The 14,420-nt window shown below is 41.1% G+C and overlaps 1 protein-coding gene across 2 annotated transcripts in view; it reads right to left on the bottom strand.

Moving 5' to 3' along the window:
* Positions 1-14,420, bottom strand: part of LOC139763182 (nucleolar complex protein 4 homolog A) — a 65,120-nt gene that overhangs the window by 11,165 nt on the left and 39,535 nt on the right. For both annotated transcript variants that reach the window (XM_071688903.1, XM_071688902.1), the window contains exons 10-11: positions 11,983-12,143; positions 1,814-2,010 (exon numbers count right to left, since the gene is read on the bottom strand). In XM_071688903.1, coding sequence (XP_071545004.1) covers positions 1,814-2,010; positions 11,983-12,143 — 358 coding nt within the window. The remainder of the gene's footprint in view (positions 1-1,813; positions 2,011-11,982; positions 12,144-14,420) is intronic.

The following is a 14,420-nucleotide window of genomic DNA, read 5'->3' as shown; positions in this document are numbered from 1 at the left end:
GCAATGTGAGGGTGTATGAGAGATTTGATATGGCTGGGACTGCAAAGGGAATGAATTGTGGAGTGGCAGTGTGGGTGAAATTTAATACTTTAAGATGGTTTGGAAAGAATGTAAGACAGTGAGTTTACAAGGAAAGTGCACGACAGTATGATTGAAGAAGGGGTTGGTGTGAAAGGAAGACCACCTGTGACATTGGGAGATAGAGTGGAAGAGTACGGAAAGGAGAGTAATGGGGAAGAATACATGGAATGGTGTACGCAGGGGAGGCATGTAAGGACAGGGATAAGTGGAGACACTTTTGCTGTGCCACCTGGTTGATGGAAGTTCCCAGAGTGAATGGGCATCAGAGATATATTTAAAAAAGTAGATCAGTCAAATCAAACCACAGCTATTCAGTCATACTGGATGGATGCACTTGCTTCATCTAATGCACATTTTTACAGTATGTAAACTTTCTCAAAAGCAATGCTCATTCCTGTGGGGCAGGGTAGTGCCAGGAATGGATGAAGGCAAGCATGTATGAATATGTACATGTGTATATATGTATATGTCTGTGTATGTGTATGTATATATGTATATGTCGATATGTATATGTATGAATACGTGTGTGTATGTCGATATGTATATGTATGTATATGTGTGTGTATGGGCATTTATGTATATATATGTGTATATGAGTGGATGGGCCATTCTTCCTCTGTTTCCTGGTGCTATCTCGCTGACTTGGGAAACAGTAATTAAGTATAATAAAAATAATGACAAGTAAGAATGGAGATAAATATAGTGACAATGAGTGTTCAATCATGGGTATTTTTGTTTAAGAAGTGATTGCCAACAGGTGACATGTGAACTGATATATATTATGCTAGAGGGTGGGATAGAAATAAAAAAGTATCTTGCTGCAACATAAAATACATAAAGTTACAACTTAAGAATAACTTGAAATACCTCAGTATATTTCATCATTAAAGAAAAGAATATCTTATAAGGTTTTTCTATCTATATACCTATGTGTATATACAGTAAATCCTCAATTTCATGGACTAATAGGGGGAAGGGGTATCCATTAATGCTGAAAGTCTGATAAATCAAATGTAACCCAGCTGAAGTGTAGTTGAAGAAGAAAGTTTTTAATGAAAGAAAAAACAGGCGTTTGGGTGGTACTTACAAGGTTGGAGTGCAAATGATTAGGAGGTGTATAAGAGGAAGCAGTGGGAAATCAAAAGGTGCAGGGGTTGAAAAAGAGGTTAAATGAGAGTTGGGGTGAGAGATTATCATTAAACTTTAGGGAGAACATAAAGATGGTTTAGGAGAGGGTAAACAATTTCTAAAATTATTATTAATGAATGTACTGTATTATTAGTTGTATGGTCCATTAAATCCGAAATCTGTTATATCGGAGTATGTTACTTCAAGGACTTACTGTATATCTCTGATGCCTGTTCCCTTTGGAACTTCCTCGATTTTTTTTTCACATTTGTTGGAAACTCTGGTTTCATGTCATAACCCAAGCCTGTTCTAAAATGTCATAACTATGAAACATTGCTCTGTGAGCTGCTGATGCAAGGAAAATCAGGTTAAAAATGAGTAGGGATGAAAGAGTGAGAAAGTGGTTCAAAGAGAAATCTTCAGATACATGTACATTTCGGTGTATGAGGAAAATTCTAAATAAGTGTCTATTCTGTTTCGTTAAATGTGTATAGGGCATAGTTAGATGTAGAAAGAGACAATTCACAAGGCTGTGGGATAGAAAATTACTTAAACTAAAATTTAGCATAAATGAGTAATACTTAGAATGTGAACAAAAATGTACCTCTTCATTTGTTGTTTCCACAAATTCTGAGATATCGTACTCCACTGATGGCAAGTTCTTCTTCAAAAATCCAGCTGCTTTAGAAACATAGGGGAGTGCATGCTGCTGTAGGGTGACTATTTCCCAGAGGCTACTCTCTGAAGCTTTACACTTGGCAGGTTCAGGCTCTTCTGCATCATATGGATCGATCTCAAAAGCTATGGGGAAGATGATATCACATTATCAAAGAAATAAAGATTTTACATTCATAATCATACTTTGGGTGTGACAAATGGCTCCTCTGATTTTGCATTGTACAACTCCCTGCATCAATGCCCACCCTTAATTCTTGCTCTTCCTTCATAAACTATTAGTCTCTTCCTTAATGTTAAACAACTTGGGTACAACATGACAAAGAGACATAAACTTAAACATATTTGAGTGCTCTGAACTTTAAACTTCAACATATCTGAATGCTCTGAACTTTGATATGCATAATTAAGAATTATAGAATGACATCAGTATATCCTAAATCAATAATATTTTCAAATCCCAGATATCTGTAGTTTTGAGGTCACCAGTCATCAAGTAGTCAGGTAACTGTTGGGTCCCATCAACTGGGGAATAACATATCTGTCTGATTTCCATTATATGTGCATAACTGCAAGTCTAGGTGCCTGGATCCTGGAATGAGACTTGAGCTGAAGGCCTCACTAAAGTCTGTGAGTTATGCCACTCTTCAGAAAATTACAATGAGAAACCAGCATTATCAAGGGCAGTAGTCATGCAGCATAAACCACAGTGTTAGAAACAGGATTCCTACACCAGTGCACTATGGATATAAAGATTTGATGAGATGGAACTGAAAAAACAATGGACTAGATAAGCATAATGATGTGCCCATTGGAAATACAGCTAATATCTATCTCTCTATATCTCCGATGCCTGTCCTCAAGGGGGTGACCACAACAACAAAGTCTCTATAACTAGTGAACTCCAGTGCCACTTCTTAGCCTTTGATGTTACCACAAACAGGCTGAGGGCAACTCTGGCACAGTGTTCCTACTGAATACTTCTACCTAATGCTCCTGATATGTGATGTTATATCAAAAATGGACATCTAGACGAAGTTTTCCGGATAATGGAAACTTAGCTATATTCTTATGATATTTTGTGTGAACTTCAAAACATGATCAAGTTAGAAAATTTTTTTCTATCTATTTATTATTTATTTTGCTTTGTCGCTGTCTCCCGCGTTTGCGAGGAAGCGCAAGGAAACAGACGAAAGAAATGGCCTAACCCACCCCCATACACATGTAAATACATACACGTCCACACACACAAATATACATACCTATACATCTCAATGTACACATATATACACACACACACAGACATATACATATATACACATGTACATAATTCATACTGTCTGCCCTTATTTATTCCCATCGCCACCTCGCCACACATGGAATAACATCCCCCTCCCCCTCATGTATGCGAGGTAGCGCTAGGAAAAGACAACAAAGGCCCCATTCGTTCACACTCAGTCTCTAGCTGTCATGTAATAATGCCCGAAACCACAGCTCCCTTTCCACATACAGGCCCCAAAGAACTTTCCATGGTTTACCCCAGATGCTTCACATGCCCTGATTCAATCCATTGACAGCACGTCGACCCCAGTATACCACATCGATCCAATTCACTCTATTCCTTGCACGCCTTTCACCCTCCTGCATGTTCAGGCCCTGATCACTCAAAATCTATTTCACTCCATCTTTCCACCTCCAATTTGGTCTCCCACTTCTCCTGGTTCCCTCCACCTCCGACACATATATCCTCTTGGTCAATCTTTCCTCACTCATTCTCTCCATGTGCCCAAACCATTTCAAAACACCCTCCTCTGCTCTCTCAACCACGCTCTTTTTATTTCCACACATCTCTCTTACCCTTACATTACTTACTCGATCAAACCACCTCACACCCACATACTGTCCTCAAACATCTCATTTCCAGCACATCCACCCTCTTGCGCACAACTCTATCCATTGCCCACGCCACGCAACCATACAACATTGTTGGAACCACTATTCCTTCAAACATACCCATTTTTGCTTTCCGAGATAATGTTCTCGACTTCCAAACATTCTTCAAGGCTCCCAGGACTTTCGCCCCTCCCCCACCCTATGATTCACTTCTGCTTCCATGGTTCCATCCACTGCCAGATCCACTCCCAGATATCTAAAACACTTTACTTCCTCCAGTTTCTCTCCATTCAAACTTACCTCCCAGTTGACTTGACCCTCAACCCTACTGTACCTAATAACCTTGCTCTTATTCACATTTACTCTTAACTTTCTTCTTTCACACACTTTACCAAACTCAGTCACCAGCTTCTGCAGTTTCACACATGAATCAGCCACCAGCGCTGTATCATCAGCGAACAACAAGTGACTCACTTCCCAAGCTCTCTCATCCCCAACAGACTGCATACTTGCCCCTCTTTCCAAAACTCTTGCATTCACCTCCCTAACAACCCCATCCATAAACAAATTAAACAACCATGGAGATCTCACACACCCCTGCCGCAAACCTACATTCACTGAGATCCAATCACTTTCCTCTCTTCCTACACGTACACATGCCTTACATCCTCGATAAAAACTTTTCACTGCTTCTAACAATTTGCATCCCACACCATATACTCTTAGTACCTTCCACAGAGCATCTCTATCAACTCTATCATATGCCTTCTCCAGATCCATCAATGCTACATACAAATCCATTTGCTTTTCTAAGTATTTCTCACATACATTCTTCAAAGCAAATACCTGATCCAAACATCCTCTACCACTTCTGAAACCACACTGCTCTTCCCCAATCTGATGCTCTGTACATGCCTTCACCCTCTCAATCAATACCCTCCCATATAATTTACCAGAAATACTCAACAAACTTATACCTCTGTAATTTGAGCACTCACACTTATCCCCTTTGCCTCTGTACAATGGCACTATGCAAGCATTCCGCCAATCCTCAGGCACCTCACCATGAATCATACATACATAACCTTACCAACCAGTCAACAATACAGTCACCCCCTTTTTTAATAAATTCCACTGCAATAGCATCCAAACCTGCTGCCTTGCCGGCTTTCATCTTCTGCAAAGCTTTTACTACCTCTTCTCTGTTTACCAAATCATTTTCCCTAACCCTCTCACTTTGCACACCACCTCAACCAAAACACCCTATATCTGCCACTCTATCATCAAACACATTCAGCAAACCTTCAAAATACTCACTCCATCTCCTTCTCACATCACCACTACTTGTTATCACCTTCCCATTAGCCCCCTTCACTGAAGTTCCCATTTGCTGCCTGTCTTATGCACTTCCCAGAACATCTTTTTATTCTCCCTAAAAGTTAATGATACTCTCTCACCCCAACTCTCATTTGCCCTCTTTTCCACCTCTTGCACCTTTCTCTTGACCTCCTGCCTCTTTCTTTTATACATCTCCCACTCATTTGCATTTTTTTCCTGCAAAAATCATCCAAATGCCTCTCTCTTCTCTTTCACTAATAATCTTACTTCTTCATCCCACCACTCACTACCCTTTCTAATCAACCCACCTCCCACGCTTCTCATGCCACAAGCATCTTTTGCGCAAGCCATCACTGCTTCCCTAAATACATCCCATTCCTCCCCACTCCCCTTACCTCCTTTGTTCTCACCTTTTTCCATTCTGTACTCAGTCTCTCCTGGTACTTCCTTACACAAGTCTCCTTCCCAAGCTCACTTACTCTCACCACCCTCTTCAGCTCAACATTCTCTCTTCTTTTCTGAAAACCCATACAAATCTTCACCTTTCCCTCCACAAGATAATGATCACACATCCCTCCAGTTGCACCTCTCAGCACATTAACATCCAAAAGTCTCTCGAGTGCTTGTCAATTAACACGTAATCCAATAACGCTCTCTGGCCATCTCTCCTACTTACATACGTATACTTATGTATATCTCGCTTTTTAAACCAGGTATTCCCAATCACCAGTCCTTTTTCAGCACATAAATCTACAAGCTCTTCACCATTTCCATTTACAACACTGAACACCCCATGTATACCAATTATTCCCTCAACTGCCACATTACTCACCTTTGCATTCAAATCACCCATCACTATAACCCGGTCTCGCGCATCAAAACCACTAACACACTCATTCAGCTGCTCCCAAAACACTTGCCTCTCATGATCTTTCTTCTCATGCTCAGGTGCATATGCACCAATAATCACCCATCTCTCTCCATCAACTTTCAGTTTTACCCATATTAATCTAGAATTTACTTTCTTACATTCTATCACATACTCCCACAACTCCTGTTTCAGGAGTAGTGCTACTCCTTCCCTTGCTCTTGTCCTCTCACTAACCCATAACTTTACTCCCAAGACATTCCCAAACCACTCTTCCCCTTTACCCTTGAGCTTCGTTTCACTCAGAGCCAAAGCATCCAGGTTCCTTTCCTGAAACATACTACCTATCTCTCCTTTTTTCACATCTTGGTTACATCCACACACATTCAGACACCTCAATCTGAGCCCCCGAGGAGGACGAGCACTCCCCACATGACTCCTTCTTCTGTTTCCCATTTTAGAAAGTTAAAATACAAGGAGGGTAGGATTTCTGGCCCCCCCCCGCTCCCGTCCCATCTAGTTGCCTTCTATGACACGTGAGGAATGCGTGGCAAGTATTCTTTCTCCCCTATCCCCAGGGATAATATATATATATATATATATATATATATATATATATATATATATATATATATATATATATATATATATATATATTTTTTTTTTTTTTGCTTTGTCGCTGTCTCCCTCGTTTGCGAGGTAGCGCAAGGAAACAGACGAAAGAAATGGCCCAACCCACCCCCATACACATGTATATACATACGTCCACACACGCAAATATACATACCTACACAGCTTTCCATGGTTTACCCCAGACGCTTCACATGCCTTGATTCAATCCACTGACAGCACGTCAACCCCGGTATACCACATTGATCCAATTCACTCTATTCCTTGCCCTCCTTTCACCCTCCTGCATGTTCAGGCCCCGATCACACAAAATCTTTTTCACTCCATCTTTCCACCTCCAATTTGGTCTCCCATTTCTCCTTGTTCCCTCCACCTCTGACACATATATCCTCTTGGTCAATCTTTCCTCACTCATTCTCTCCACGTGCCCGAAACATTTCAAAACACCCTCCTCCGCTCTCTCAACCACGCTCTTTTTATTTCCACACATCTCTCTCACCCTTACGTTACTTACTCGATCAAACCACCTCACACCACACATTGTCCTCAGACATCTCATTTCCAGCACATCCATCCTCCTGCGCACAACTCTATCCACAGCCCACGCCTCGCAACCATACAACATTGTTGGAACCACTATTCCTTCAAACATACCCATTTTTGCTTTCCGAGATAATGTTCTCGACTTCCACACATTCTTCAAGGCTCCCAGGATTTTCGCCCCCTCCCCCACCCTATGATCCACTTCCGCTTCCATGGTTCCATCCGCTGCCAGATCCACTCCCAGATATCTAAAACACTTTACTTCCTCCAGTTTTTCTCCATTCAAACTTACCTCCCAATTGACTTGACCCTCAACCCTACTGTACCTAATAACCTTGCTCTTATTCACATTTACTCTTAACTTTCTTCTTTCACACACTTTACCAAATTCAGTCACCAGCTTCTGAAGTTTCTCACATGAATCAGCCACCAGCGCTGTATCATCAGCGAACAACAACTGACTCACTGGTGATGTGAGAAGGAGATGGAGTGAGTATTTTGAAGGTTTGTTGAATGTGTTTGATGATAGAGTGGCAGATATAGGGTGTTTTGGTCGAGGTGGTGTGCAAAGTGAGAGGGTTAGGGAAAATGATTTGGTAAACAGAGAAGAGGTAGTAAAAGCTTTGCGGAAGATGAAAGCCGGCAAGGCAGCAGGTTTGGACGGTATTGCAGTGGAATTTATTAAAAAAGGGGGTGACTGTATTATTGACTGGTTGGTAAGGTTATTTGATGTATGTATGACTCATGGTGAGGTGCTTGAGGATTGGCGGAATGCGTGCATAGTGCCATTGTACAAAGGCAAAGGGGATAAGAGTGAGTGCTCAAATTACAGAGGTATAAGTTTGTTGAGTATTCCTGGTAAATTATATGGGAGGGTATTGATTGAGAGGGTGAAGGCATGTACAGAGCATCAGATTGGGGAAGAGCAGTGTGGTTTCAGAAGTAGTAGAGGATGTGTGGATCAGGTGTTTGCTTTGAAGAATGCATGTGAGAAATACTTAGAAAAGCAAATGGATTTGTATGTAGCATTTATGGATCTGGAGAAGGCATATGATAGAGTTGATAGAGATGCTCTGTGGAAGGTATTAAGAATATATGGTGTGGGAGGCAAGTTGTTAGAAGCAGTGAAAAGTTTTTATCGAGGATGTAAGGCATGTGTACGTGTAGGAAGAGAGGAAAGTGATTGGTTCTCAGTGAATGTAGGTTTGCGGCAGGGGTGTGTGATGTCTCCATGGTTGTTTAATTTGTTTATGGATGGGGTTATTAGGGAGGTGAATGCAAGAGTTTTGGAAAGAGGGGCAAGTATGAAGTCTGTTGGGGATGAGAGAGCTTGGGAAGTGAGTCAGTTGTTGTTCGCTGATGACACAGCGCTGGTGGCTGATTCATGTGAGAAACTGCAGAAGCTGGTGACTGAGTTTGGTAGTGTGTGAAAGAAGAAAGTTAAGAGTAAATGTGAATAAGAGCAAGGTTATTAGGTACAGTAGGGTTGAGGGTCAAGTCAATTGGGAGGTAAGTTTGAATGGAGAAAAACTGGAGGAAGTAAAGTGTTTTAGATATCTGGGAGTGGATCTGGCAGCGGATGGAACCATGGAAGCGGAAGTGGATCATAGGGTGGGGGAGGGGGCGAAAATTCTGGGAGCCTTGAAGAATGTGTGGAAGTCGAGAACATTATCTCGGAAAGCAAAAATGGGTATGTTTGAAGGAATAGTGGTTCCAACAATGTTGTATGGTTGCGAGGCGTGGGCTATAGATAGAGTTGTGCGCAGGAGGATGGATGTGCTGGAAATGAGATGTTTGTGGTGTGAGGTGGTTTGATCGAGTAAGTAACGTAAGGGTAAGAGAGATGTGTGGAAATAAAAAGAGCGTGGTTGAGAGAGCAGAAGAGGGTGTTTTGAAATGGTTTGGGCACATGGAGAGAATGAGTGAGGAAAGATTGACCAAGAGGATATATGTGTCAGAGGTGGAGGGAACGAGGAGAAGTGGGAGACCAAATTGGAGGTGGAAAGATGGAGTGAAAAAGATTTTTTGTGATCGGGGCCTGAACGTGCAGGAGGGTGAAAGGAGGGCAAGGAATAGAGTGAATTGGATCGATATGGTATACCAGGGTTGACGTGCTGTCAGTGGATTGAATCAAGGCATGTGAAGCGTCTGGGGTAAACCATGGAAAGCTGTGTAGGTATGTATATTTGCGTGTGTGGACGTATGTATATACATGTGTATGGGGGTGGGTTGGGCCATTTCTTTCGTGTGTTTCCTTGCACTACCTCGCAAACGCGGGAGACAGCCAAAAAAAAAAAAAAAAAATATGTATATATATATATATATATATATATATATATATATATATATATAGGGGAGAAAGAATACTTCCCACGTATTCCCTGCGTGTCGTAGAAGGCGACTAAAAGGGGATGGAATGGGTGGCTGGAAATCCTCCCCTCTCGTTTTTTTTTATTTTCCAAAGGAAGGAACGGAGAGGGGGGCCAGGTGGGGATTTTCCCTCTGAGGGCCAGTCCTCTGTTCTTAACGCTACCTCGCAAATGCGGGAAATGGCGAATAGTATGAAAAAAAGAAAAAGAAATATATATATACACATACATACACATATATATATATATATACACAGTCATATACATCAATTCATGTGTACCATAAAAATATTCTTAAATTACTGAAAATAAGGAAAATACTTTCATTAAATTTAAACATATGATGTAAATGCCTTACTTCACCAAATGTTAAGCATAAAAAACTAAGACAACCAGGACAGACTGATTCTCTTGAAATTACTGAACTTTATCTTGCTTCATCTTCAGCACATCTTCCCAGTAATATGCTAATGTACGAGAAACATTATTTTTTTTTTCATACTATTCGCTGTTTCCCACGTCAGCGAGGTAGCGTTAAGAACAGAGGACTGGGCCTCTGAGGAAACATCCTCATCCAGCCCCCTTCTCTGTTCCTTCCTTTGAAAAAAAAAAAAAAAGGCAGAGGGGAGGATTTCCAGCCCCCCGCTCCCTTCCCTTTTAGTCGCCTTCTATGACACGCAGGGAATACGTGGGAAGTATTTATTGAGATAGTTTTGCAACAATAATTTGAATATAAGCTGCCTTCTCAGCCCACAAAACCTGACATGAAGAAATGTTCTCAATTATGGGAAAGTCCCAGAGTTACTAACAGCACTATTTACACTGGAGGAAATTCTGAGTCATCATCAAACTTAAGGACACTCTTTGGAGGCGATTCACAAGCAGTAGCCATCTCACTCATTTTGTCTGCTTCAACGCGCTTTTCTGTTCTTTTCACGTTCCAGTGTTCTAAAATCATCAAACACACGAGTTTGAGGTCTCACACACGTCTCGCAATGTCTCATACGCCTTCTATCCTCCTAGAACATATTCTTATTTCCATGCAGGCAGCAAGCGTATCAACGTTGTCGCCACCCACCAACAGTGGGTATGCATTCTTTCATTTTCCTCAAGCTTCAAGGTCATCTACATACTAACCATCATAATAGTATGTCTGAAAATATCTTTTACTTCTTTATCCTTGGGTATGGGGAGAAAGAATACTGCCCATGCATTCCCTGCATGTTGCTGAAGGTAAGTAAGAGGGGTGGGAGAGGGCAGCTGAAAAACTTCCCTTCCTGTGTGACTTTCCACAAGAAAGACCAGAGCAAGGAGGAAGTGAGGATTTTTCCCACTGAGGCTCTGCCATCTGTTCTTGATGCTACCTCACTTATGTGGGAAATGGTGAGCATGAATGATAAAATCCAGTGGATACAGCACAATACCCACAAGACTTTCTAAAGAGCCATCTTTATGATAAAATATCAACACTGCAAGTTTATAAACTGCTTGAGTAATATGTTATTTTTTCTTTGCCAGGGATCAGAGGTTCACAAGAGTATATGATGAAAACAGCAAACTCATATTTGTTCCTATCTCATAAACACCCTCCACTGACTCCTTCAACGTCCTTTAAACTAGAATTTCTCAAAAGTGTATATGTTTATCTATTTCATTATACTTAATTGCTGTCTCCCACGTCAGTGAGGTAGCGCAAGGAAACAGACGAAAGAATGACCCAACCCACCCACATTCACATGTATATACATAAATGCTCGCACACGCACATATACATACCTATACATTTCAACATATACATACATATACATTCAGAGACATATACATATATACACATGTACATATTTATACTTGCTGCCTTCACCAATTCCTGTCGCCACCCCACCACACATGAAATAGCATCACCCCCCCCCCCCCCCCCCCCCCCCGCGCGCGCAAGGTAGAGCTAGGAAAAGACAAAAAAGGTCACATTCATTCTCACCCAGTCTCTAGCTTTCATGTGTAATGCACCGAAACCACAGCTCCCTTTCCACATCCAAGCCCCACAAAACTTTCCATGGTTTGCTCCAGACACTTCACATACCCTGGTTCAATCCATTGACAGCACATCGACCCCGGTACACCACATCATTTTCCAGTTCACTCTATTCCTTGCACGCCTTTCACCCTCCTGTATGTTCAGGCCCCAATAACTGAAAATCTTTTTCACTCCAAACTTCCACCTCCAATTTGGTCTACTGTTTCTCCTTGTTCCCTCCACCTCTGACAAATATATCCTCTTTGTCAATCTTTCCCCACTCATTCTCGCCATGTGACCAAACCATTTCAACACACCCTCTTCTGCTCTCTCAACCACACCCTTTTTATTACCACAATTATCTCTTACCCCTTCATTACTTACTTGATCAAATATTTAGGAAACAATGGTACAGAGATTTTTTAACTAACAAAAGTACTTACGTTGTGCATTAGGATTATTGATGAGCTTCTTCAGGCCTGGATATCTTATAAGAAGATTGATGATGAACTTGATAATCAAAACAAGTGAAGAAGAAGGTGCCACAAGGGATAGTCGAGCTAGACGTTTGACAAAGGCAGCAACAAGATATTCAGGTATATGTCTGTTAGAAGAATATATAAAGTTCATGTCAAAATAATATCATTAGTAAGTTTTTCTGTCTAAAGCAACAAGGCTCAGTAATGAATCTATTTAAACTCATGAGTTACCACAGGCATATGTAGACAATAAAATGCTCAAAATAAGAAATAAAATATCTGCCACAGAATTCTCCATTCATCCCTCTGTCATTCAAGTATGAACATGCGACCTGCTCTACTAAATGTGTGTATAATAATCTACTCATAATAACCTAACTGCATTGTGAGGAAAGGGAGTTTTACACCAGTGGGGCCTCATCTCTAATATTTTCAACTATCATACAATGTTTTAAACTTTGGTATGCTATCTACAATTACTATTTCCACATTCAGTTTATTCCATTCGTCTACCAGTCTTATGCTATAAAAGTGCTTTACATCACTCTGAATAAGTTTCTTGCTTAATTTCATTTTGTTTCCACTGCTTGTTGTACCTCTATATCTTTCAGAGGATTGTCCACTGTCTTTGTCATAAATCTAGTTTAAAAACTTATGGGTTATGATCAGTCATAACTCACTCTCCTCTATTCTATGGTGAGCAAATTTAAATCTTTCTCTGTAACTCAGCTCTCCTAATCTTGGTACTACCCTTGTGACCCTTCTGTACACATACTTTATTAGATCTCTGTTTACTGAGTGCCCTGGTTAGAGTGGTTTGCAGGTTTGTTATGTCTGCTTTTGACAAGCTGGACAACGAGACAGGTGAGACATTATTTATGGTATACTAGATAAACTGTTTGGGGAAGACACCATATGATTTTTATTTCCTGTGACTGACCAGTCCGAGTTATGAGAGGGTGTAGGTTGGATTTATGTCTGTCAGGTGTTACGAATGTAATGATGTATTTCTGGAGGTGTGCAGACATTCTGATTAGAGTTAGCCAGTTTTTTAACTGTAATGGATGTGCTGGAAATGAGATGTTTGAGGACAATGTGTGGTGTGAGGTGGTTTGATCGAGTAAGTAACGTAAGGGTAAGAGAGATGTGTGGAAATAAAAAGAGCGTGGTTGAGAGAGCAGAAGAGGGTGTTTTGAAATGGTTTGGGCACATGGAGAGAATGAGTGAGGAAAGATTGACCAAGAGGATATATGTGTCGGAGGTGGAGGGAACGAGGAGAAGAGGGAGACCAAATTGGAGGTGGAAAGATGGAGTGAAAAAGATTTTGTGTGATCGGGGCCTGAACATGCAGGAGGGTGAAAGGAGGGCAAGGAATAGAGTGAATTGGAGCAATGTGGTATACCGGGGTTGACGTGCTGTCAGTGGATTGAATCAGGGCATGTGAAGCGTCTGGGGTAAACCATGGAAAGCTGTGTAGGTATGTATATTTGCATGTGTGGACGTATGTATATACACGTGTATGGGGGTGGGTTGGGCCATTTCTTTCGTCTGTTTCCTTGCGCTACCTCGCAAACGCGGGAGACAGCGGCAAAAAAAAAAAAAAAAAAAAAAAAAAATGTAGAGTTGCATTTTTTGCTGTCTGAAGGGTCATGTTTGAAGAAGTTTAAGGGAGCTCGAGAAATAGCTGGACCTTGGTAAAGCCCATCACACAGCCTGAGGAATTCACAGGTGAAACTTTTCTGAAATACCTTGGCTTGGCAGCCAGCTATGAAACTGGCAAACTATAATTTGTCATTTTTGAGGAGGGTGACATTAAGAATCTTTTGTATGATGATGTGTCAAGGTACATTGTTAAATGCTTTGTTGATACCTATGGATATTAGTACTGAGTGGGAGGGAGGTTATGACTGATTGAAGCCACCCAAGGCATGTTGTGTAAAGTTTGTATGTAGAATGGTGGTGGAGTGACTGGGTCGAGCTGTTATGTGGGTGAGAGAGGGTTATTTTGCTTGAATCTATTGAGGATGTTTCTTGAGTTTGGGTAATGACAACAGTGATAGTATAAGGTGATACGTGGAAAGGGAGTTGGATAAGTTGTAGGGTTTCAGGATGGGTAATATGTTGGCAAGTTTCACACGTTTGGGATTTTGCTGTGTAGCCAGGGGTGGCTGTAGACATCTGTTAGTAATATGAATGCAACTGGGCCAAAGTCTTTTATGTGGATGTTTGATATGTTGTCAAGGTCAGTTGCAGCGTTTTCAAAGATTTTACTTGCACTCTGCATGTTACTGGGAGTGAAAGGCAAGCGAGCAATTCTTTCAGGATGGATGGAAATGGATCCAAATATCAAACTATCACACTCCATTACCCTGGAATTTTGACATTCCTTCAGACTCACTAAA

This window comes from Panulirus ornatus, chromosome 46, assembly GCF_036320965.1.
Source record: "Panulirus ornatus isolate Po-2019 chromosome 46, ASM3632096v1, whole genome shotgun sequence".
NCBI classification, from domain to species: domain Eukaryota; kingdom Metazoa; phylum Arthropoda; class Malacostraca; order Decapoda; family Palinuridae; genus Panulirus; species Panulirus ornatus.
The sequence above is the reverse complement of the archived record's forward strand: the minus strand, read 5'-3'. Positions and strand labels throughout refer to the sequence as shown.